Source organism: Pagrus pagrus (assembly GCF_965226575.1).
Source record: "Pagrus pagrus genome assembly, chromosome: 7".
In the NCBI taxonomy this organism is placed as follows: Eukaryota; Metazoa; Chordata; class Actinopteri; order Spariformes; family Sparidae; genus Pagrus; species Pagrus pagrus.
The window spans coordinates 4,203,029-4,229,436 of NC_140191.1; the positions used below are offsets into that span (position 1 = coordinate 4,203,029).

General features: G+C 41.7%; 1 protein-coding gene across 3 annotated transcripts; it reads left to right on the plus strand.

Moving 5' to 3' along the window:
• Positions 1 to 3,692: 3,692 nt before the first annotated feature.
• Positions 3,693 to 24,429, plus strand: meox2a (mesenchyme homeobox 2a). Of its 3 annotated transcripts, none has more exons than XM_084357500.1 (4): positions 3,693 to 3,941; positions 4,761 to 14,465; positions 18,934 to 19,106; positions 23,579 to 24,429. In XM_084357500.1, exons 2-4 carry the CDS (start codon positions 13,910 to 13,912, stop codon positions 23,795 to 23,797), a joined length of 948 nt encoding a protein of 315 aa, XP_084213626.1. In that variant the 5' UTR covers positions 3,693 to 3,941; positions 4,761 to 13,909; the 3' UTR covers positions 23,798 to 24,429. The 3 variants fall into 3 exon arrangements, with proteins under 3 accessions (XP_084213626.1, XP_084213627.1, XP_084213628.1); XM_084357501.1 differs by having other exon boundaries at positions 4,774 to 14,465; XM_084357502.1 differs by having other exon boundaries at positions 4,781 to 14,465.
• Positions 24,430 to 26,408: the final 1,979 nt, after the last annotated feature.

Genomic DNA, 26,408 nt, shown 5'->3' on the forward strand with positions numbered 1-26,408 from the left:
GTCCCAGCGAGCTTGGACCAAACCCTGCCTGCACACGGCCCCGTCGCCACGGCAACTGCAAACAGGACGGGGGAACAGGGTCCCGCTGAAAAACGAAAGGCTATGATTTCAACAGATGTCACGACACACAGGCAACAGAGAAACGCTGGGCTCTGGTCAGTTCTGTGGCGTGACTCTCATGTGGATCTGATCCACAGGCAACACATTTTATATATTATCAGGGACAGGGCGCCATATTCTGTTTCTGCAGCACGGGTCGTCATTTTTAACAACAGCTGGATGAAGGTGTCACAAAATAAAATTCAGGAAATCGACACTACACTGTATAACAACCCTGTCGTCATGACAAAGGGGGGTATTTGCACCCATACAGCGTGCCTCTGTATCCTCCCATTGTCCCGGCCATGCGTCATGTCCACACGGAGCGGGCGGCTGAAGCCGGTCTCCTGATTGGGCGACGACATGGGATTGTTCTGGACCACAGTCGGGGGAAATGCTTGGGAACTCCACTTCCCAGCGTGAGAGGAGACGGAGAGCAGAACGGCTCCCCGGAGGCACAGTCGATGACCCCGCTGAGTGCCAAATATGCAGAGGTCACCGGATTCCTGTTGGGCAAGAGCTAAATATGACTGACACCGAGCAGCAATAACCCTTGACTCCAGAGCTGCTGGAGAGACACGCTATTTATTTGCAGGCAGATAAATGTCAAGCAAACAGTTCTGTATTTCAAACATGGCTCCAGTAGAAAACTGTGTGGGATGTAAGCTGAGGGGAGGAGGGAGGCCGCTGCATCAGAGCAGGAAGTAAAACACTGAAAACGAAGAGTAAAAGAAGTAAAGAAACATATTAGAGCTCCTCGCAATGAAATTTTGCCACCGCTATCTCTCAGTCTAGACAACAACACAGACTTTTAAACTTTTTCTGTGCATTCAAAACAAGTTTAAGATCATTTAATGTAACTTGGAGAAGGTTAAAGGACTGTTGCAGGTTTAATCTGAGCAGAGTCGGCAACTCAACTCACATTTTCATGCAAGAATCATCCGTCTATAAATGTGCATGGCAGTTAAAATTGAAATATTATTATTATACATTAAATTGTAAAAAGAGCTGGACCTGAAATTGAACCTTGTGGAACACACACACACAGACACACACATACACACACACACACACACACACACACACACACACACACACACACACACACACAGACACACACACACACACACACACAAGCACACCTCCCTTTCGTCACCCACCAGTAGAGGTCACTCTTCTTTAGCCCTGCACTGACCGTGACCTCAGACAGGGTGGTGGCTGCACCTTCAGGTCCTCGGGTCACAGTGTGGAGAGCTTCAGCAGCAGCAGGATCACTGAACAGGTTCACTGGGTCCACTGTAACCTCAGAAAACACTACAGGATGATACAGCTGCTTATGATAAACACCCGAGAGTAGTTAAACATTTCATTGATCTGAGACGTCAGATGTCGTTGGTGGTGGAAAAGGCCTCTGATTTAGTATTTAGACCATCAGTCTGTAGCTGAATCAGTAATGTGGCACATTTTATTTCCACAATATTTTGTGAACAATCATCTGCAGAACAAAATGATCCAAAATACAACAAAATAAAACTAATTCAACAAAATAAAGGCCCATCCACCCATTAAATGAGGCGGGGACAGTACCAACTAATATACCTCCAAAAACTTACCTCCTTCATGATGAATATTATTTACATAAAGAAAATTAAGAGAAAATTATGACATTTGTGTTTTGCTTTTGGTGGAAATTAATTCTTAAATTGTCCTTATCTTATCTGAAATATGATGCTTCAATCAGCTGTCATTAATAGGTTGTTGCCTGTTGACTGAAATCCAACAGGCAGACTGAATATTCTGGGTCAAGGAGATACTTTTTAATCTTAAACACATTATTTTCTAAGAAAATACTGTTAGCTTTGTCTTTGTTGCTTTTTGTTTTCATTGCTTTCCTCTGATAATCTGTGCAGAGGACAGAAAACCAGTGATCCCCCAAGAGCAACATGGTCGAATCACAAATGAAACACTTACATTGTATATAATTAAAATTAAAGTGCTTAATAAGAATAAAAGGAAATAAATTAAATGCTCTGCAGACCCACGCAAGTGTTTTCAGTCATTCTGTCTGATCAGACATCTGGTCAGGCTGAAGCTCAGGTGAGAAACGTGAACTAATAAGAGCGATAAAGGTTTAACTTCTGCAGCGTGAACAGGTGCAACAGCAGGAGAGTGAGAGAGGTTTGATCAAACACAGTCACACCCACACAGTCTTTAAGATAAGTGAAAACACCTGTGGAGGTGAACTGTGGGAGTGTAAAAGAAACCGCACAGATGATTCTGCCAAACGTTACAGCAGAATAACAAACAGCGGCCTCCATGTTGTCACACAACAACTCCTCCAGGTGTGCTTTCTGGGGATATTCTGATTTACCTTCACATCTGTTTGATGAAGCTCGAACTGAAGTGTAGGCAGAACTAATTTGAGCCGTGTCTTCTAGGAGTGATGTTTGTAGTTCGTCAAATTGTTTTGTCAGTTGTGTTGTGATGAGATATTTCCTGGCTGCATAAAACTTAAGCTACATCTCTGAACCACAGGGAGGAGGTCGGGGTGGATGGTGGACTCTCTGACACCAGAGTCTGGGGTTCACATCCTAGAGTCCCATGTGTGGTTTAGGCAACAAAAGCACTCTCTGGTTAAGGTTACTGAAAAGATCGTGTTTTTGGTCAGAGTCACTGTCAGAGTCATTTCTGTAATAAAGCAGCCAGACCGCACTCTTTCTCTGACCTTACAGCGCTGACAAAACATGACAGTAAAAATGTTTAATAATGCTGAAGTCATCGCCGGATGAGATTGTTGTCAGTGCACATTTTACTGACACGTGCAATATCACTTTTATGACTTGTCAGATTAAGTAATTAGCCTCATTTCCTCTCCATGTTGACAGAAAACAGACTGGAGCGACATTACTCAACATTTCCTTCAAAGCATATTTGGTCTTGCAAATGAGTTCCCTATGTACAAGGTTGTAAAAAGTACCCAAGTCATACTTGAGCAAAAGTAAAGATATGGTGTACAAGTATTACTTTGGTAGAAGTGAAAGTCGCCCATATGAAAAGTCTTAAAGTATCTGATATTAGATGTATTTAAGTATTGAAGGTAATTTTCAGGCAATAAATGTACAAGTTAAAGTAAATTAAAAATACATTTACATGTATGTGTTGACTGTATACTTAGTGTTGACTTGGTGTTGGCTTAATCGACCTGAATGATCAGATTTTATACTAGGATACTAGCATATAATCTTTCTGATGATCAGAATCAGTGTTTTTCTTTTATTCATTTATTTATTTTTAAATCTGGTTGTAGATTACAAATATAAAATACAAATAAATTCATGTAAAAATGTGCTGTTTTGACTCTGATACAGCACGCAGTCATCGACGTAACTAGTAACTTAAGTATCAAATAAATGTAGTGAAGTAAAAAGTACAAAATTTGCAAAGTAGAAGTATAAAGTAGCATAAAATTGAAATACTCAAAGTACAGTGCTTGAGTAAATGTACTTAGTTACATCCCATCACTGACTGTTACCCACTGAAAGTAGTTTAATCATCAGGGGGAAGTTATTTCAAGACTTTTTCTAACATGCAGTAGCTCGTTTTGTCCAGCAGGGGTCAGTGGTGGCGCTGCAGCGCGGAAAACAGCAGCAACGCTTCCCGGCCTGAAAGAAGAGCAGCGCAGGAACAGCAGAGCGTAGCTACATGAACCAGGCAGAGTGTTAATGTTAATGCTTTTAAAAAGGTGAATTTAAAGCGTTTCTTATGATTTAATTACTTTCCCAGAGTTACAAGCAGTAACTGGTCGAAGTTCAGTCGAGGATGAGTTTGTTTTCATTTCTCTGGTGAGTGTTTAGCTGTTTTAACTGCCATGCTATGCTAGCTAACGTAGCTGAGTCACGAGCGAGAGGTTCGCCTGGGTTAGTGTGAGTCAGCTCGCTGCCTTCTGAGTTTTGTGATCTACAAAATGGCAATTTCATGATGAGACCTTTACTAAAGACTGATCAGAATTGAGTTTAACAAATTAAAGAACAGTTAGAAGTAATTAAGGAAGGTCTTCTTCATGTTGCCTTGTGGTTTGCTAGTGCCAGAGTTTAACATGTGTCGTAAAGAGTAAAAGTAAAGTTAAAATGTAACTTTGGTAATAGTGAAAGTGACTCATACGAAATACTACTTGAGTAAAAGTCTTAAAGTATCTAATATAAACTGAACTTTCTGTACCTCTCAGTTTTTGTTATCTGATTGTGGATTAAATAAATGTATTTAAATGCGCTACTTTGGCCACAAGGTACAATCTGCAAAGTAACTAATAACTAAAGTTATCAAATAAATGTAGTGAAGTAAGAAGTACATTATTTGCTTTCAAAATGTCGTTAAGTGGAAGTATAAAGTAGCAGAAAAGGGAAATACACAAGAAAAGTTACATTCCATCACTGAGTGCAGTTAAGAGGATTTAATGCACACGTTCGTAAACTTGAAGGTAAATTCATTATTTGTATTTCTGAGTGATTTTAGTTCCAGATATTAATATTTCATGAAGCAGGGTGACTCCAAAAAAGTGTGCAACGATCAGTATTTCATGTTTTATTAGGCTCCGACTACACAATTATGGTTTTCTGGAAATTTAGGACAAAATTCATGATTCAGAACTGCTTGTAATTCAGGACTATACCGAAGTTTTCAGGACGTCTGGTCACCCTACACTGGAAAGATTGCGGATGGACAAACAAGAAACTAGCAGAGGATGTACAACGGGAGAGCGGAGGACATTCAGCGAGTGTGTCCCGTCAAGAGAACGCTCCACATCTCCACATCTCTTCATCATCATCATCATCATCATCAAGATAAGTGCAGAGATCACACCACAAAAGGAAACTTCACATTTTGGGGTGAACTTTTTCTTTGGTTTCATGTTGTAGTAGAGCAGTTTCTTTTTCTCTCAGTACATTGGAGGGGACATTAACAGATATTGGCAGGGATGTGTCCCCCTCAACATACATATTATAATTAAGGCCCTGAGACACATGGTTGCAAGTCAAACACCGTCACTGACCCAGTGTGGTGTAACTACGTGACGATGCTTAGAAGAAATCAAACTGATGGCGTTGAGTCTGAATTAAGTGTTAATGAGATTCACCAGTCCCGACACATTGACTTAACATTAGTCAGAAACCAGGCCGCTCCCCCGTACAGTAACTCAATGGAATAAATGCTCTGGGAATCATCCAGAAACTCTCAGGAACCTAAAGAGAGAAGGAAGCCGTAAAATCATAAAAGGTTGACTTCACTCTTCTGAATGATTCGCCTTATTGAAACAGCATGTTGAAGCCGGACCATCAGAGAGACGCTGGAGTGATGCAATATGGCCAGCGCTCCTCCACAGCCAGCGGCCTGAGTCTGCAACATTATGTGCTTTAGTGTTGTGGAGCAGGAAGTGTAGCGTGCAGGGTGGGTTCGGTTGGATGGTAGGTGGGCGGGCGATCCAATTGAACAAATAAAAAATCACTAATGGCCCCGTTCACAGATTGAGAAGTCTGGCGTTGTTTCCCCCGCCTGGCACCCGCTCCCACTGGCTTCAGGATGGCGAGGAGTGTGAAGGGGGGGTGAGATGAAGGAGGGCGTTTACAAATTTAGTCTGGGAGGAAACGGGCTTAGCACTGTGGCTGGCTGGAGCCGGTGCCGCTTTTGGTTTTTGGCGCTTGTACCGGGTCCAGATCTAAATGGAGGTTTTAGTGTGGCGACCCCGAGCCGTTTGAGGTGTGGTCTGACTCGGTGCGAGGCCCTGCACAGCATCACACACGTCTACTCAGGCTCCAGTGCCTTTAAGCTGGAGGCGGAGGGGAACCATCACACCAGGCAGCTCCAACCGCCCCCCATTATAGATGATGATCTCACCGCGGCCATTACAGACACAGAGAGCGGCCACCTAAAGAGCTGCACGGCTCACACAATGTGACTCTATTAGAGCAGGAGATCAGACCGTAAAAACATGCACATTTATAGAGATATTATCAGTGTCAGATGAGAGCTCATGTCCTTGAACGTCAGCTTATTTTTGGCTCGTTGTGCATATTAGTTTTGAATTTATTAGATCAGGGGTTCTCAAAGTTTTGCTGACTTTTTAGGGAGGAAAACCCATGACCGTGTTGTAGGATTTGTGTTTGGTCTCAATTGGTTTGGACTCGTTTAACATTAAATTCCTGGAGCACCAAATTCACCTGTTGAGACTGATCACCTAATCCATCTCACAAGGTCCAAAGAAGTAAGAGCTAATCCATTTTTCCTGAAACCTACAGTGTTTTTTTCCATGGTGGCTTTTCGATCTCACTTGCACATCAGAAGGGGAAATATAGAGTGCAGAGAAACAGCAGTGTTGACGTTGTGTCGATTTCAAAGATGTCTATGGACTGTGCTGCAGGAGAGCTCTACTGAAGTTGCTGCTAAGTCTAATAAGTAAACAAAGTAACTCCCAAAATAGCTCTCGACAAAGCAGTAACGTTAGGTCAAGTTATCTAGCTGACTCGACTGGGACTGGAAATCATCTCCGCTGCGAGGTCGTTACTCACGGTCAGCGTACTTGCCTGAGCAATAAATAAGGTTTCATTATATATAGAAGTCTGCGGATGTGACTGTTTCCAGTTATTAGTCAGACCCTATTCCAGGGACATGGAGAAAAATAACACGGGCAAAATGTTTTGTATTTTGAGAGCAGATTGCCCCACAACATCCTTTATTTTTTTGTTAACTGTATAATCGCAATATTAGACTTGACGGTGAGCTTAACCGTCATGCTTGGCACGGAGGAAATGCAGGCAGGACAGAGGCGTTTACGCACACGGCCTAATGTTTCTGGGAGGCCGCCACTGGCCTGCAGGCCGCACGTTGAAAGAAGGGTCAAAAAGGGTCGTCTATTTTTGTTTATCCATAGCAGCCGGACGATGCTTTAATTTAGGTGAACACATAGTAAATTACTAAAGCTGGTACGACAAGGTTTCCCACAACAGCAGGACTTTTCCATGATAAATTCAAAATGATATCACTTTAAGATTTGCAACTCTGAAACAGCTCACTGAAACAAAGTGTGATTAAAGAAAATGGTAGTTCTGATTACAGCAAGAGTAAAAGTTGCAGTGTTTTAACTGTTTAAAATAAGCCTCAACTTAAAAAAAAGAAAAGTTCTCTCACAATTATAACTTTTTTTTTCACTTTCATGAAAACAGCAAATGGTCGAGTCTCATTCAAACTGCAGACGAGTAAATAAAAAACGGTTTTGTCCATCGCAGCTTCCATGAAGTGATTTAAAAAAATAACAGACGCTTTCAAAGCTGTCAACATTTTTCCTTTATTCCTTTCATGCTGTCAGTCCCCGAGAAGGCTGCTGTCCTCTTCATGTAATCGAGCTGTAAATGGAGACAACATTTACTGTCTCACTTCGTCGTATATCACTGACATCCCGCCATCGTCCGAACGGACAATATTCAGCTGACAACTGCTGTAAATCTGCGGCTGAAGTCTGAAAAGGAAACGAGCAGCGACGACAGTTCCCTCGCCGCCGGCAGATGTTCATCTCAACACTGCAACGCTGTCGCTGTCGCTGCTCTGTTATTAGTCACAGGATCAAAACAAGGAAACATGTAATTCATCTCTGACGCTCGTGTGCACGGCCAGATGCTCGAGTTCATGAAGAATCACAATTGTCTTTGAAAGTGTTTCAGTTAATGAGTCAGTTGGTGGGAATCACTTTTGCTGCTTTTCTTCTGAAACATTCAAAATTTGTTGGTGAAATTTTTCTTTCTTTTCGGAGAAAGCAGATTACAGAAATGATTTTGTCCTCAAACACTTCCCGTACTTGTAGGCAACGATCTTTTAAATGATATCCTGTTTAACTTCGTTCCAACTTTTAATGCCAGCTATCGTTTTTATGAGAGCAGATATTTTTTTTTTTTAAACGTGGAAATATCATATCTGAAGAGAGTCAAAGATTTCCATCCAGGTTTAGAAATCTTTGCTTTAAAATGCCAAAAACCCTGCAGGTTTATTTACCAGGATGACATTTGCGATTACCAACAGACTTATTGAGGATAAATTGGCTTTACTGCTGTTAGAAAACACATCAATCCTGATCTTACTGTGCTTGGCTACAGGCTTTATATATCAAGAGAGGCTCACTGAGTGTTATACGCTCTGAAATGTTTCCATATTAGCCGGAGAATAAAAAAAAAAAGAGGAAAATGTCTTATAATCATTACACACACACTGGGTCTTTTTAAACGCTCATATTATAGTCTAACGGCCGAGAGCGACATCAAAGCTTTCTGCAATAAAGCGTATAACACATCGGGGGCTGTTAAAGTCAGAGTGCAGTGAGATTGGCAAAGAAATCAGCTTAAAGGATGAAATGTTATTATACAGTTTAATACAGTCTGTCTGACAATCTGATGCAATTAATGCTTCTATTTATTCATCAAATATTTTTTATTTTTAATACTTTTTAGTTAACACTTCAGATTAATCTCCTGTTAAGCATTCATAAAGAAAAGTATATAAACATGAATTCAGGGTTAAGCAGTTGTAAGCAGCTACTGTATAAGGACGTTTATGTGTGTATTGATGTGCAGTTAACAATTATAACTTCTGTAATGAAGTAATTAATGACATGATAACTGTGTTTCACTGAGTTTTAGTTGTTGATAAATACATTAACTGCTCGCATACATTCTCGTGTGTCATCAAACATTTATTAAATGTTTTAATTATGCTTGTACATACAATTTATAGGGATTTAAAGTAGATTGTTGGTGTGTTTTTTTTTCATGTTGTAGGAGCTTTAGAGGACTCATGTGACACATTAATGTCAAGGCTGCACTAGTTTTCATGTGGTATTAGACAGTTGTTGTAAAAAGTACCCAAAAGTAACTCAAAGGAACTTCTTAAAGACTTAAAGTCTTAAAGTCTTAAAGTATCTGATAGTAAATGTACTGTAGTATCAAAAATAACTGTATGGCAGCAAGTACCAAAAGTGCAAGTTAAAGTAAATTATACATGTGTGTTCTGTATGAAGTTATATACTGTATACTGTTGATCGACCGGTTATCGGCCTGATTGATTGTTAGATATTCATCATATTTGTGTTAATTGTTATCAATGTTTTTTTCCCTGGTTGCTGATAAAGTAAATTAAGTACCACAAAATCGTACTTGAGTAAATGTACTTAGTTACATTCCATCATTACTTCAACCCCCCCATTTAGCATTTATAAACTGTATATATACATTTAATAAATGGTTAATACTCACACTTTAACATAGTTACATGCAGCAATAAGAACTATTTGTGTGTTTGGGTAACAGATTATAATAACCATTATTAAAAAAATGGTAAATTTATAGTTAATTACACTTTAAGTTAATAGTTATTTCACTGTTATTAAACAATTCAGTGCTTCATAGACAGTTTGTTAAGTTAAACTGATGTTTACAAACCTTTATAACGGCTTAATGTAATGTACCACAGTATTTGTCCACATTATGACTTCCCACACATTAAACTTTAAATAAATACAGCTGAGTTTTACTTGAATGTCTTTAATTATCTGTTTATACCTCAGCCTCCACTCATGGATTTATAAACACGTGTATATCTGCTCACATGCAATCTTCTGCGTAATAAACCATTTTATTCTGCTTATAAATGCACAATTTGGGAGATTTAAAGCAGAGTGTTACTTTATTTTAATGCTTTAGGAGCTTTTAAAGACTCCTGCGACACATTAATAACAAGGCCGTGATATTATCTTTTGATTAACTTTCCATAAAGCCAGAGTTTATCACTGCTGCATAATGAAACTTTATCAAGGAGAGAGGTTTATTCTTCCAATGAAAGCCAAACCCAAATGATGCCGCAAATGACCGCGTAAACTTTAAAGGTCTAAAGTGGTGGTTGCATGTTTGTTTGGTGACGGTGGCGCTGAGCTGTGTTCGCTGTAATCCCTCCTGCCTGCCTGACTGACAGCCACAGGTTGAGCAGCAGGTCTACCTTCGGTTTCTGTCTACTGTGGAGAAAAGCTGCTGCTGTGACCTCACCGCCCTGCGATGGTGCCTCGATCATCAGATCCTACTCACCGTTTTAACCTCTTCACCTCTTTATGTTCCCGTCTTCATTTCACATGTCATCACATACAAAATCACAAAAACATGAGCTTTTCGAGGCAGATACAGGTGGTTTTACAATCACTGATTCTGAGTTTGTGCAAATATCTTCAAATTAGGCCATGTCAGGTCCAAATAAAAGTTTATAACTATATTTGCAAGGTTTTCTCGAAGTTTGTGGACAATCTAAGTGCACGTACTTTGCAGCTGGTCCTATAAGAATAAGTTGCCTTTTTTAAATAAAAAGAAGAGAGAGCAGATAATAAATGATCACCACCCAAAAAGCTTAATTTATCATTAAGCTTGCTAAAGAGGACAAACTACAAGCATTAGATCTGTCATTTACTTGGTTTTGGTGCTCTTCACATCGATTTTGGCTTAGGTGTCGCCCAAAACGGCTCGAGTGCTGCGCCCAGGCCTTATAATCGTGTGGAAAACCCCTGGACTGTGTTCAATCCAGACTGGAAAAGCATCTGAAACAGCATTTACACCATCATCGGACACTAAAACGCTTCACTGAACCTCAACTGTCGACATTTATTTTGGGTTTAGCAGCTCTTAAGGAAACCCTCTGTTCATTCAGTTGTAGGGAAAACAAATGCAGAATCGAAAAAACGCAGATTAAATGAAAAAAATGTGTAAAGAAAATGAAGTTATGTGGAAACTTAATCTTATCTGAAGTGGACAAAAAATTAAAAAATCTAGTATTGAGCTGATGTGTGAGTGTAACCCAGTGTCACACACACACACACACACACACACACACTCATTCACACACACACACACACACACACACACACACACACACTCATTCACACACAGTGGGAGATTTTGCCTCAAACAGCCCACGAGGGGCGAACACTAGGACTGACTGAAAACACCCACGCCACAGGCCATCACTGCTGTGAGACCGGCGACAGGATTGGAAACACGTGTGAACTAATACCTGCTCGAGGCCCTTGAGCAAATATATCGCCTGGGCTAACCTGCTAATAGCCTTAATTTGTAATGTAAACAGTAGAAGAGTTTGACACTCACTCACCTAAGGTGCCTTTTCCTCCGCTGCGCTGCCTCTGCTGCCTTCGGAGGCTGTGGAGGGACTGGGGTGGGGTGGGGGGGCGACAGCGGCAAAGTTACAGCCAGCCTCCGCCGTGCTATCTGTTAAAGTAATTTTCTCCCAAAGAGGAATTAATTTCCTTTCTCAGGCGGCCCGCAGCGCCTGTGGCACAGCCCGGGTCGTCCAGCCGGATCCCCAGAGTGAGGAGTTATTGTGACTGATGTGTAAAACCTGTGTGAGCCACGAAGACTCTCCAAACAACTGAAACAACTTTTATATTTCTCATTTGTTTTATATATTATTAGACTTTAATGTGAACTGTTTACACTTTAAATTACAATACACTGAATTAAAGACGGTCACATCGCTGCTTTGAATTTAAGAAGTAAAGAAACGTGTATGAGATGATTATTTATCTTTATTTTTCAATCAGCTATATGACAGACCTGTTTATAAATGTTAATTATCTGTTTAAATTATCCAACTGAGATATTTTAATTGCTTCAACTAAAACCAGATTGTTATAATTTCCTCATAATTTTTCAATTAAATCAACATTAAACACCACTTTGTCATTTTGCATGAGACCGAAGTACAACACGAGCACCAGTGATTGAATGCAACCAATCACCCGAACTAAAGTACTGTACTGTATAGTATGTAAGTATAGTTTTGAGGTACTTGTACTCTACTTGAGTATTTCCATTTTTTTGATGCTTTATACTCCAGCTCCACCATGTTTCAGAGGCAAATGTTGTACTTTTTACTCCACCACATGTATTTGGTAACTTAAGTTGCCAGTTACTTCGTAGGTTTCATGCTGCGTCAGATCCGAAGCAGCATATTTTTAAATTAATTAAATTTATTTATTTATTATAAAGTTTTATTATTATTTTATACATATTTAATTATTCTCTTTACATTTCTTTATTAATCAGTACTTATTTTGTCCTTCAGCTGCCTCAACGCCTTATCTTATCTTATCTTGTCTTATCTTATCTTATTTTATCTTATCTTGTCTTTTCTTGTCTTGTCGCTCATATTTTGTAGTTATATCAGTTTAAGTGCGAGCACATTCCTTGAATCTGTTTCAGTCTTGTTACAACTCACAATAATAATATTAATCATCTTTCTTTCACTCCCGTCGGTTTGCTGGCTTTTATTCTTCCTTCACGTCTTGAAAAATGACACTTTTACGGCCTTAATGATTTAGCGGCGCGCTGATGAGAGCGCTGACGCTGTGAGATACGAGTGTTTGATGTATTTTGAGGTTGGAGGTGGATGAAATATTTCACCTTATACAAACTCATGAAACATTTCCGGGAATTCATTTCTGGTTACTGTCGATGTTTGTGAGCCAGGGATTTAACTTTCTGCTTGCATGAACTGCTTTTAAATAATGATAGAAAATGTTACAGGTTCAGTTTGATTAAATAATACTCAGTGTATAATCCTTTCAGATTAGCTCAGGTTTGAACTCTGTGACCTCATATCGAAGGTAAAACTCGTATCTGCTTCTGTTAATTTGATGATGTGAGGTGTTTCATTTCAAAATAGGATAAACACTCCTATAAAATGACTGCTTACGCTAAATTAAAATGAACCCTGGGAGTTTTTTTTTTAGAGTAGCAGGCAGCGTACTTGCATGACACAATTGAACCCTTATTGCAGAACAGGTCCTCTTGCATTGCAATAAATATTACTACTCTGGAATAAAACTTCCAATATGCCTTTTCAAAGTAGTGCAGAGTCAAAGGTGCAGTGACAAACTAACAGGATTTCTACGATACACAAGCAGACAAAATGAAGGGCAGAGGAAACCCTCAGAGCTCTGATGGAAGCAACAAGCTTCTTCCACAACACTAACAGTATTTTAAAGGGTCACAGCTGACAAAGACAGGGTGACACGCACAGTTAACCCCTGACACCTCTCCCCCCTATCCTGCCACACTCTCTCAGCCCCCCCAGCCCCTCTCCCCCAGCCCCACCCATGAACCATTATGGCTGTTTTCTTGCAGGAAAGTAAAAGATGGCCACCGGAGGTCACATCCAAGTCCAAAATAAATTGCCCTCTTTCCTGAGGCTCAGCCATTTTAATAGTACAGATTTATTGTGCTGTGCTTTTTGGAGGGTGATCATATGTATGTGGTCAGTAGCGCGTATGCAGTCTGTGACCCAGCCTCCCTCTCACGTTACACCCTATTTATAACATCCCCTCCGCCGGCTCCCCTCGTTCTGCAGTTCCTAGGAACCTCCTTCTGCTCCCAGCCTCGAGCTCCAGTCCCCTCTTCCTCCTGACATCTGAGAGGCTCTGCTGCAGCTTATCCTGGGCTAACTGTTTATCCTGTACAGCCTGGCAACTGGCCGCATGCTCCGGATTATCACAGGACACCCATTTCAAAACACACTTTACTTTCTGCTCTGACTATTCGAGAGTATCTGAGGTTTTTTTTGACAGAAGGAAAAAGTTCTGGGATAGTCGAGGGGAAAAAGAGAAGCATCTTGGATATGTGCTTGTGATCTTTTTGCTTTTGCTTGATTTAGTAACTTTATCCTTTTTTACTCGCCCTTCTCGCCTTTCCTGGAGGGCCGTGTGTGTTTGCACACCATGGATCACACACTCTTTGGCTGCCTGCGGAGCCCCCACGCCCCGGCGCAGGCCCTGCATCCCGCATTCACCCAGTCTCCCCTGACTCTGCACGGACGCTCGGACCACGTCTCCTACCCTGACCTGGCCTCCTCGTCCTCCTCTTCCTCCACCTCCTCACCGTCGCCCTGCATCATCTCCAGCTACCCGGTGGACGACGGCCTCTTTGCCGGGCAGCACCACCACCACCACCCCCACCGCGGCCACCTGCCCTCCCAGCAGCATCACCACCCGCCTCAGCACCACACATCTTGGCATATCCCACAGATGCCGTCACCTGGCAGTAACACGCGCCACAACCTTTGCCACCCGCACTCCCACTCATCCCATGACAACGGGCCCACACCCCCAGACCTGGGCCACCCTGGTGGGCCAAGTATGTGCGCCAGCACCCCAAGTCTGGGCAGCGGCAGCACCCCTACAGGGGCCTCCTGTGTGCCTGCTGATTTTGGCAGACAGACTCTGTCACCTGCTGAGGCCGAGAAGAGGAACGGCAAGAGGAAAAGTGACAGTTCAGGTAAGAGGAGCTGAGATCAGAGTTTATTATTTCAGTTCTTTAAGCCAAGGAAGAAAATCTGGAACAACTCTAACAGCAGAGATTTGATTCCTCACCTATTTTTTCTTCAAATATTTTGAATAAATAAGGTGTTTGTGAGACATCGCATAACTAAAGACTAAAATTCTCTGGTGGTATTTCCAACTTCTCTTTGTTCAGTCTTATTGTTAGTTAAACATCATCGCACAGCCTAAATATCAGCATTTTAGGAAATTCCAAGCAGAGCTCAAGAATAACACAAACATCTGTACTTGTCATTATAAATCTTTCAACACGTAACTGTTGAGATTTTCCTCAGCTCTGATAGAAAAACAAAAAACTGTCTGAAAAGCCGTTCGTAGGTGTCGGCTGACGCGCCGGGAGGCTGAAGTGTGGAGCAAAGGCCACATCGGAGCTGTGTGGGCACATCTGACTGCTGCCATGTTTTGTTTTAAAAATCACATCTGGTTTGTTGCGACACTCTTCAGAGGGCAGAAAATGAGGCACACAGTAAAGAATTAATGTCACGGATTGTAAAAGACCACAGCGGCGCCTCGCGCCACACTAAACACCCCGACAGACCTTCAGGCTTTTCAGCTTATTTTCTTGTCTCAATCTTGCAGTTAAAATAAAATGAAAGGACTCAAGTATTGATGTAATAATTGGATGCAGCGTTGATTTATTTTTAACTTACTTTTATATGGATTTTAAATGATTTTAACACCACAAGTTGTTTTGCCATTTTAACTTGTGACAAAAATCTAGTAAATTGGTTTATATTTGTATAATCTACCGGATGTTCTGCACAGTGCACCTGCGCTGTGAGCTTTAAGGCGTCTTTTTTTTGTTTTTAGGACATTTGTGACTTTGTAAAATTTGTGACTCTGCAGCTTAAGGCTGTTTCAGGTGTTACAACCTTAAAGTCTTAAAAATCCTTTGCAAGTTTGTCAAGTTTTTGAAGATAATCTATAAAATTTGGCTTCAAATTGTCTTGAAACAGGGACACAGTCTTTAAATAACCTGTACATTAATTATAATATACTCAAATTCCCCCCCCCCAAAAAACAGATTTATTTGAAAAAAACAAACTGAATTTCTTTGCATATTGATGATGAAATCCCTCTTTAAAAGACTGCTGCCAAATAAGTAACACCTCTCTGATAACCTGCAGGACATTTCCAACCTGCAGTCGCCACAATAATCAATCACTGCATGACAAACTGCCAGCTCAGCTCGGGTCGCGGGAGTTCTCGCACGGAACATGATATTAGTGAGAGCTCTTAAGTTTTCCAGGGAAAGTGTGCTCGCCGTTCTCTCAGTCCATTTGAGGATTGCGGGTCATCGGCACCGATCCTGCACCCTTTTAAAGGCCTCTTTGTATGCACAGCGTATCACCTGCGCCGGAGCACTGACTGATATCCCCGTGTGCGATCGTTTTTCGCTCAGGATGCTGGTGGTCACCTCAGAGGACGTCAAAGTCCCTCCTGCTGCATAGTTTACACAACTCAAGTGTGCAGAGTATAACAGGAGTCCTCACTGTGTGTCTGCCCTGGAAACGTGTTTGTAGGTTATAAAACCGAATGCTAGAAAGAGCAGGAAAATTCCCAGCATTCACTGATTTCACAGGACTCCAACACAATTATATAACAAACAGAGCTTCTTGAGAGGCTGTGAGGTGTCATTTCTTTGGTTAATAGTTATATTATGTCCTGTGTCCACATGCAAAATGTTGCAACTGTAAGTTTTATTCCACAATCCAACGCACCACCTCCGATTTCCTTTCCTCCTTCGTGAAATCATTTGGAAACCGAGCTTCTGCTTCCAAATCCCACTTCCCCTGTAACAATAGTTACTGCATACTCATTACATGTGCTGTGCATTCTCTCCACGCTTACACCAATCACGCTGATTATTGGGCCTAACTAGGCTGCTGACTCAATCAGCTGTCTAAATATTACACCGCTGCCAGTTGCATGAGATAGAGCCCCGATTAGGTTTCACCATCTGGACACAGAAACCTGAATTTAGATACAGAAATAACAACAAAACCTGAGAGCTCATTTCCATGCTAGTTTGAAGCATCTCAACTTTCGGTGTCTTAACACTCGCTTGTGATTGTTTCCTCAAGGAAGGCCGCAGGGTGGGCTAATGAGATGAGCCAGCTCCTTGGTATTTTCGGGTGTCTGGTTTCTTCATTTTTTGCGGCCGAGCTGCAGAGTTTTTTAGTCCTATAGAGTGTCACTCGGTGCACTTTGCTGAGTGTCTGGGTTATATTTGCATAGACTCGTGCTGTCATGGGAGTGGTCGTTGTTTTAAAAAAGTTACTAGATTTTCTGTGTGGAACAATAAAAGGTGCTTGAAGTCTTATTTTGTTGCGGCGGTGTTGTAAAAAAAACGAAGAGTGAGGTGCCCGAAGGCTTCTCGCTGGCAGACTTTCCCTCGGAGACGCTGTAGAAAAAAACACTGCGGACGTGTTGGTGCATCTGAGTTCAACAAACACGCAGTTTGTCTGTCATGAGAAAATAAACCAGGAAAATCAATATTTTTGCTGCAGAGCACAGGGCAATATTTTTGCAAGGGTCCCTCCTGCACCGAGCTCAGTTCATTTGGGAGCCCTAAACGACGTGCCCGTCCCGTCTGGGTGCGTGTATTTTCCTCATATTATTCCTCCTTTTTTGTGGAGAGATGAAAGTTACAGCGGGGACCTAATTGCTGTGGTGTAGTGGCTGTGTCATAAAAGCCCGCCGCTCGTTTTAACTCCAGGCCTGCTGGTCTAAACCAGCTGGCTGTGTTATTCTTTTATTTCTCCTTACACAATGTCTGTGTTTACCAGAGAGAGCGGATAAATACGACCGAAGGCCCTGCTTCAATCAGCCACACACTGTTTGCAGCCCTCGGCTTGAAATTACAGGGGAAGGGAACGGCAAGGTCAAGGGGGGAGCTGGACCCAGGCTGCGGGTCAAGCAATGATCTGTTTCATTTGGTAAAATTCATGTGGGAATTGTTGCAGTTTATATATCTGTTTGTCCTTGGCTCTGAAACTGTGTGAGGGACATACAAATATAACTTTTGTAGAGCAGTTTCAGTTTCATCTTCTCTTTAGACTCTCAAGGGAGCTATTACGATCTGAAAAAACTTAATTAGAAGGAAGATCCTTTTTCTTGCACAAAAAGCAGAACCAACAGGAGCCCCTCTGGGTGCGAGTCTTGGGTGAAGAGATAGTCGTTGCTTCAGGCTTCGCAACATTTGCGAGCCTGGCTCCGAGCTGCAGGACTATTTACAGTTTGGCTTGACGCAGGCCTGCTGGATTAACACACACGACAGAACAGGACCGCAGATGAATTAGCATGCAATCACTGCTGCCTTCAAGTGCAACGTGCAACTGAAGCGTGTCCAACAGAGAAACCACAAAGGCTGCGCACAATAGGAAAGTTTTGGAGGGTGAATTAACCGTACGTGTTTTTCTTCAGAAAGCTGGTGGAAATAACAAAACAAAAAAGGATTTTTCCAGAGTGATGAGCTAAAGTGGAGACGACATGCTGGGGATTTTTATTTTTAAATTCTTTCACGTGTTCATCCCACATATATTGCCAGAACTTGCCTTGCTAGTGCTCACGTGCATTTTTTTGTTTTGTTCAGCTGTATTTTAATTGAAATCTAACATACCAACACATCCTCTATCTTCTACTATCTATGACATTTTCAGGAAATAAGTTTCAGTTACTGGTGTTCTGAAATCTGCAAAGAAAGTAAAAATGAAACTAGAAAATAATGTTATGTATCCTGCAAAACCATATCCATATATAAAAAATAAGATTAAAGCAACAGCTATATAATCACAGATGTAACAGTTTTGGCGTGTTGATATGAAAACTTTCTCTTTTTTCAGATTAAAATGTAGGAAAAGATGCTTGAGGGTCATTTATAATTATTAAGTCCCCTGTGTAGTTTACTGTTCCAGCGCACTAATCTCATTTAAGACAACTAAGTCTGCTGTTAAACTGGGAAAACATCCCGCCTCCGTGTTTGATAACCACATTCGAGGGATGATTACAAAAAATCGTCCGATATCTCAATTTTCACTCGCTACTTTCAGGTGAGGTCTCAAGAATCCAGCCTGGGTCGGGCTCTAGTTGCAGCAGCAGATTCCTTTAAGACAAATTAAACCCATGTTGGCAGTATAAGCGCCAGCCTATTGTAACAGCACAGCTGCCACAGTCAGACGCACATGTGCAGCCGCCCGTGAGTCCTTCCAGCCACTTAAAGTCTTCATAAACAATGACTGAACAATAAAGTGTGATTGACAGCTCCCATTGTTTCTCTTACCTCGCCTCTTTTCTCCCCCCCCTGCCGACTTGCACCTGCCACATAACGTTCGCTTTATTTTTATTTTTGTTGCATATAAATCTGCTCTGAGTGGAACAGAAACCTGTGTGGTGTTTGGTTTCAGAGTCCCAGGACGGGAATTACAAGTCAGACGTGAGCAGCAAACCCAGGAAGGAGAGGACGGCGTTCACCAAGGAGCAGATCCGAGAGCTGGAGGCCGAGTTCGCCCACCACAACTACCTAACCAGACTAAGGCGCTACGAGATCGCCGTCAACCTCGACCTCACTGAAAGACAAGTACGTTCCCCACCCGCCGCAGATTGTTTCCCCTTGGGCTCAGACATTACTGAACCCCCCCATTAGCACATTAATGCCATGTTGTGAAAACAGACTCGGCCTTGGGACGACGACGAGGCTCCTCGGCTCGCTACTGTGTTTTCGTAACTTCGGTGCGAGGGGCTATTGTGCTCCAGATGTGGCTGTGTGACGGGACTATCATATTCCAGATGTTCCTGTCTATTCTTTCAAGCGGGCCACAGTCAAGGCAGGGATACGGGTTGAAGGAAGTGCTGTCTAGCAAGTCACTTCCTCTCCTACACTACCCCTGCAAGCATAAATTGGTCTCAGAGCGTGGGCCGCTCGTTGTAAAACGCAGACACATGAAATAAATAACAGGAGACAAATGGTCGGGGGAAGGAAACGTCGTACAGCCTGTTGTTCTCTGACACCCGTTTGGAAGCTATAAGTCACACTTAGTTGACACCTTGCCAGTGATATTTTGCGGTGCGATACAGTGTAGATTGAATGTAAAGAACAGACGAGTGAGAAGCGAGGATAAAGTTTCAGGTGATGTAAATCACAACTTAAAGGAGCAGTTTTCCCAAAAGTTAAAATTTTGATTCAGGTGATCTGAAGCCACTGCAGCTCAGCTGTTTGGGAAAATGCTTCAACACTGTTTTGTTGTGAAACTTCAGAAATGTTGTCTCCACCTGACTTTCTATCTGCGTGCGGATGAGGAGATAATGATCGAATGAACTGTTCCTTTAAGTTTTCCAAAGATAATCATGCGTGAGCGATATATATTAAGTGTTTTTAAGGATTTATGTATCTTATGTCATGCTGAACTAAAATGTATCATGATAGCCAAGTGCTTCCAAAACTTACAGATCATAACTCTGGTAGATGTTTCTGATTGTGGACATTTTGGTTTTAAGCACATGGAAGTAATCACATCAGCTAAAGGCTCCATCCCATTTAGTACCAGGGCCCTGCTTTTTATTGTGCATGCTGGTTCGATGGCAGCTCACTGTGGACCTAAATGGATCAGAGCCATGTTACTAGATACACCTGCTTTTCCTGCGATCACATATTAAAATGTCTGCCGTGAGAAAGGTTAGGACTATCACAGAAACTGAAGCTGTTTTTTTCAGCTTAGACTCTGTGGCGCAACGGTAGCGCGTCTGACTCCAGATCAGAAGGTTGCGTGTTCAAATCACGTCAGGGTCAAACTATTTTTCAAAAAATTTCCCCATTTGCAGGACAAATAAAGTGATTCTGATTCAGTAAATACATCACATAAACAATAAACATCTGGCTGCAGCTTGTCATAAATCAGCGCATCCTCATACCTACACAGCCTGATATACGTCTGTCACTGTTCCCAAAACCACTCGAACATTTCAGCTTACTGGTAACAGGTGCCAAAAGGACCTTTGTCACACTCTACAGTCGCAGTTGGCTGTGTTTAGGCAAGAAAACTGTTTGGTTAAGTTTAGGAAATCATTGTGGTTCATTTTAAAGTAACTACTTGACTTATGTAACTTCAGTTACGTACCCTGACTGTCTCCCTATGGGGACATTTTTGCCCTTAAAACTGACCTCACCTGACTTCCTCCTTTGCTGCTGTTATAATAATAAATAATAAACGAGTATGGGTCGTAATAACCTGCTCTCACAGTCGACCTATATGGTTGTTAATTGCTCCACAGTTGACTATTGATCCGTTCAGGGCCGGGTGATGTGGTTTTAATATATTATCATGATATTTTGAGGCTTTAACGCAGTAAAAGAAATATAGAAATATTTCGATATATGAATCTCTTTGTAATTCAAAATCCAATATCACGAGAGAATGTGAGTAATGTTAAGAACGTCAGTAATGATGTCAGGGTTAGCTGCTCAATTCCCACTTGAGCCAACCGTGCTAAAAATGTACAGTCTGCACCCACATTTCTGTGTCAGGCTGCAGATAAAAGTGTCCATCTAAGGAAATCTCTCAGTGAATAAAAATGTCTGCATGTAAAAGGCCCGTCAGAGTAATGCGAGTAGTAAAAACCTGCACGGTCGCATTAAGACTCTTACTCCTCAATCTGGAAGCGACTGGAAACTGTGACATGAAAAGTGATAAATGCGTCATAAATCGTATAAGTAGCCCTTCTGCTTTTTCTTCATGTCGCGAAGGTGTAAAAAAAACTGTGCAGAAATACTCCTAAATACCACAACGTCAGGAGAAACTGCATTCAGCTCCACAGGGCCACCGAGCACACAGTTTGCCATTGTAATTCCACTGAATCCTTCTCCCAGACTGATGCAATTAATCTTTTCGTGGCTCGAAGCCGCATAAAATGTGCATGAAATTTCTTCAGCTCATGCAGCATGAGTTGCGTGTGACCTCAGTTTTGTCAGGGAAAATATACAGCAGGAGATAGTGAGGTAAATATTGGCAATACAAACAGCTGGCCAAGGAGCTTGATTTATGCTGCATGAGCTGTTTGGAGAAGTTTGATGGATGTTTTATGTCTTTGTAGGCCGTGAAACCTGGAGTATATTCAAAGATGGCAGAGGTGGAGCCACAGGGCCCAACTTCTTACATGTTTGGAGTTAACACCAGCACGGGAAAGGAAAGAAAAAAACACTAAATCAAATAAACAGGCTGCATTTGGTTCAAAAGTTTTTTGTAGACCTCTAAATTGCATGTAACGACTATTTTAACAGTGTTTAAAAGACAATATTTCACCGTGAAGTCGGAAGAAACAACACACTGAGATGTAGGTGGTTAAATGCTGTAACCGTACGCCACCTCAAAACCAGATTCAGCCCCGTTCTGACCTTGATGTCTACAAACCTGATCACATCAATTCAGTACTTGTTCTTTTAAAAGAGAGTACAGCTGCATATGTAGTGTTTTAAAAAGTACCCAAAAGACGTACAGTAAATATATTGTATTAAAATATTACTTTCGTAAAAGTGAAAGTCACCTAAGAATAGTACTTGAGTAAAAGTCGTATCTCAGATATGAAATGTACTGAAATATAAAAATGTAATTTTCTGGATATAAACGTACTTAAGCAGCAAAAGTAAAAGTAGATTATGTCATGTATGTACAGCTGCTTGACCAATTATCAGATCAGATACTCAGCTTTTTTTGTATATATATTATTGAAATCAGTGTTTTTTTTTAAATTTGTTTTGGTATTTTGCCAATAAAATTGATTCATTTAAAAATGTGCTACTTTGGCACTGATACAGCATGTAACCTGCAAAGTAACTTGTTACTAAAGTTATCAATAAATGTAGCGGAGTAAAAGTATAATATTTGCTTACAAAATACACATTGGAGTGGAAGTATAAAGTAAAGTAAAGTACAAATACCTCAAAATTGTACTTAAGTACCCTGAGACCTGTAAACACACTTTTAATGTAGGACATTGGTGGAGTTACCGTTCAAGTATTTAATTGATTATCAATTGTGTGATTCTGCTTATGTTTTATGCTCTTCTAACCCAGGGCTGTACAGAGTCACCAGATAAATTACTGTTCATGCTGATTTTATTTTTGGTGAGGTAGAAAAGCTCTTTAAATGTGTAGGACCTCTAATTCCTAATAATCTCGACACTTTGTGCAGGAAGTCGGTGAATTAAGGGAACTTCCTATTAGGTCCGAGGTCTTCAAGAAACTGAAACAAGTCCAGCTGCCTACGATAAATCACTGAGATTAGTTAGTTTGGCCTGTGGTCCAACTTTAAGTTTCATTCTTGGCCCTTTGAAGGAAATGATTTGTGCACTCATATTCTCACTTCTGGATGTTGATGTCAGGAGGTTTGATGCGATGTGTTGTGACCTCACTGTGAATAAGCAGCACAGGTACAGTGCTGTCTGTGCACGTAAGCCTCGAGGATCACATGTCTGGTTTGACATCAGAGTCGAGCTCATATAAGCGATCCTTTGCTGGACTCACTCCTCCTCTCCTCCTCTCAGAAAAGGCCCTGAGGCTTGTAAAGAATCCGATGTGATACTCAGCACGGCGTACGCCCCTGACGTTCAAGACAAACGTTTGTGCTGTCAACTAACTTCCTGACCATGTGACCGCTCGGTCCCCTCGGAATGACGCTCCCCAAAAATAAACCCACCCCACCCTGCGTGACAGGGGCGAGCCTCCCCTCCCCCTCCTCCCCCCTCTCTTCGGGTGCATGTGTCGACACTCAGAGGGCCTCTGCTGCTAGTTGACGTGTAAACCGTTTTAAGCAACAGCTTAATCATCAATCTGAGAGACGTAAATATGGCCGTGGCTGTTGAGTCAGGGAAAAACCGGTAGACGCCAAGTGGCAGATGGAACACAACATCCACACATAATTACTGCTGCAGAGAAACAGCAGCCAAAAAAGTTGGTGTCAAGCAGGGAAGGCTTCCTAATTGCTTTTTTAAAATTATTTATGTGACTGCTCTCTCATTAATTTGACATTTTCTGTCTGCTTTCCCCCCCCCCGAAAGGTGAAGGTGTGGTTCCAGAACAGGAGGATGAAGTGGAAAAGAGTGAAGGGCGGCCAGCAGGGGGCGGCAGCTCGAGAGAAGGAACTGGTGAATGTGAAAAAGGGGACGTTGCTGCCGTCAGAGTTCTCCGGCATCGCAGCGCTCCACCACTCGACGGACTCCTTAGCCAACGAGGACAGTCAGGACAGCGACCAGAGCTCCGAGCACGCTCACTTATGATGCACTCACACCCCGGCCCCGCCCCGCCCCGCCCCTCCCTTAGAGTACAGGCCCTGCCTCAGGACCGTCCTTAGAAGGACTGCTGTTTGCTGATTCGCCATCGTCATACAACGATGCTAAATAAGTGTACAAATGTACAGAGGAATGACGTGTGTTATGTAATGCAGTCATCACGCAGGCAAAAAAATGGAAATTTCAAGAAGTGAGCACATAAAGGAGGATGTTGACATATTTTCAACGTGCCATTGGTTAAAAATTTCCTCGATATGCGCCCGATAAATGGGAATAAGATAATTAAAATGTGATGTTTTGGCGACACAAACATTTTGGAAAATCATATTTAGTCAAACTGTTGTAAACATTCCATATTGTGTGCCTTTAAAAAGACGCAGACGAAGGTTTTGATTTGCACTGTTGAACATCAGTCTGCACTTCACTCAGTTTTAACTGTATAAAATGTAAATTACAATGTAATTGAGTTATTGATCCAATCACGGTGCCAGGGAAATCTGATTTGCCTTGCTAATATAAGTGATCTGTAAATACTTCTCAGTAATGTCTTAACCTTAACAATAATTTTATACCCACACTATTCAGCTCACGCAGTAATAAACACTGACAGTTTTTTGGTCTTTTCTGCCTGGAGATGACATTTTGTAAAGCAAATCTGGATCCTGAAATACGTATTTTATTAAATCCTTTCAGGGAGAATTGCAGATTGAATAAAATTTAACCAGTGGTAAAAAAAAAAAAAAAAAAAAAAAAAGGAATCCCATACGATTCATAACTCTTTTTCCATCCGTGCAGCCATCCATCCGCTCGAATCCAGGCTGATGTGTGTGTGTCATGAAATGAAGCCGTGATGAATTAAACATCGCAGAGAGTGAAGAAAGCTGGTGATGGGGGCGCATGCTAAATTCACCTTTGCCTCGGGGCAGGGTCGGGACTCCTGCCAAGGCTCGGAGAGAGAGAACCCGCAAAGGATCGGATTCTGTTACAAAATCCAGTTGAAAATAATTTCAGGACTTGATCTCATCTTTCACCACATTGTGATTGTGCATTCTAATTTGTCGAGGAGGAACCTCACGCAGCATGTGAAGGGGTTTAATTTTTTTCCCCCTGCTTTCACCCCAAAGAAACCCACAGGATGCAACTGCAGCTCAGCGCAGAGTATTCACGATCTCCGCTCGGCCGTAATAATCTAACATGTGCACAACACCGGCCCGGTTCCCACAGACAGAAACGTATTCATACACAAAGTATGACACATAGCAAACTCATCTCCAAACATGGTCTTCCAACTTCACCAGCAGCAACCGAACCAAACCAAACTCCTGATTATTGTCTGTTTAACAAAAACAAAAACATATTTAGTCTCAAATCTTCAATATGTGGCTTCAGTTTCACATGTTATGATAGAGACAGCTGCCCTGCTTTAGAGGAAAATTCGTTCATTATCTCCTCAGCCCAATGCCAAAGGAAAGTTGGTAAGACCACAAAACATTTCTGGTGCTTCACAGCAAAACAGTGTTGCAGTATTCTCCTGAACAACCGAAGTAGACGGGGGAAGAAACATACAATGGCTCCAAGTGTCCAGAAGCCCTGAGATCCCAAACTGATTTGAACAGACGTTATTTACACCCTCGACGTACAAGCCGTGCGCGCTAACACTTTTAGTTTAGCAGCTACAGTGAAGACTTTGGCTTTAAAAGGTTTTAAATAACAGATTTTCGAATCAGTTTGGGATCTGAGGGCTTCTGGAGACTCAGATTACGCCAGACAAGCTCAAATGAGCCATTTAATGTCCTTTTTTGGTTGTTTTTTAATGTTTTTAAAACCATCCCCCTCTACTTCAGTTGTTTAGGAGAACGCTACAACACTGTTTTGCTGTGAAGCTCCAGAAATATAAAGCGGAAACGTCACCTGACTTTCCATCAGCGTGGCGGTGAGCTTTTCCTTTAACACACCTCTTGAAATGTGACAAAAGTGAGCATTCATGAGGAAGAACAGTACAAATGTTTTGTGATGCCATCATAAATCTACTGAGCCCCTCGTACAGCTCACATTTCTTTCATAACCATGACTTAACCCACCTGTAACCTGTCCTTGAATCCCACCCTCGGGCCTCGTATCTGCTTTGTATCTGCTCCAGATAATCTACAGCGCCTGGCTCCATCTTCTCTACCGGCAGTTTTAATCTGAATGTCCTGACCTGTTCAGTTGTCCACCAGCTATCTCCACTAACAGCCACTAATTAACAACCACACTGTAACAAACAACTTTTACATCACACTGTCCCAAAGAACAAAAGGTCCCAGGACCCCCGACTCTTTATCTGCACTCAGCTGGTGAGAAGTTAATTATTAATGAGTGACCTGTGCTGAAGTTAAAACAACACTTTCACTACTCACTCCACTAGATGTATTTGACAGCTGAAGCTAATATTCTCAGAATCAGACCAATATTTTACACAATATAAGGTCACAAAACTGTTGTCGGTCAAAATCTTTAGTCATTTATTGCATCTATTTCTTGAATTTCTCCTCCGTAGGATCCGTAAAGATTGTCTTAAAGATTTCTCAGGCTGTACAAAACTTTCCTTTTCCCCCTG

What these genes read in the sequence shown, in the direction of transcription:
- meox2a (XM_084357500.1), top strand. Translation starts at nt 13,910, where the DNA reads ATGGATCACACACTCTTTGGCTGCCTGCGGAGCCCCCACGCCCCGGCG. An exon ending in GAGGAAAAGTGACAGTTCAG is followed by an intron (nt 14,466 to 18,933) that starts GTAAGAGGAGCT and finishes GTTTGGTTTCAG; the next exon opens with AGTCCCAGGACGGGAATTAC. An exon ending in TCGACCTCACTGAAAGACAA is followed by an intron (nt 19,107 to 23,578) that starts GTACGTTCCCCA and finishes CCCCCCCGAAAG; the next exon opens with GTGAAGGTGTGGTTCCAGAA.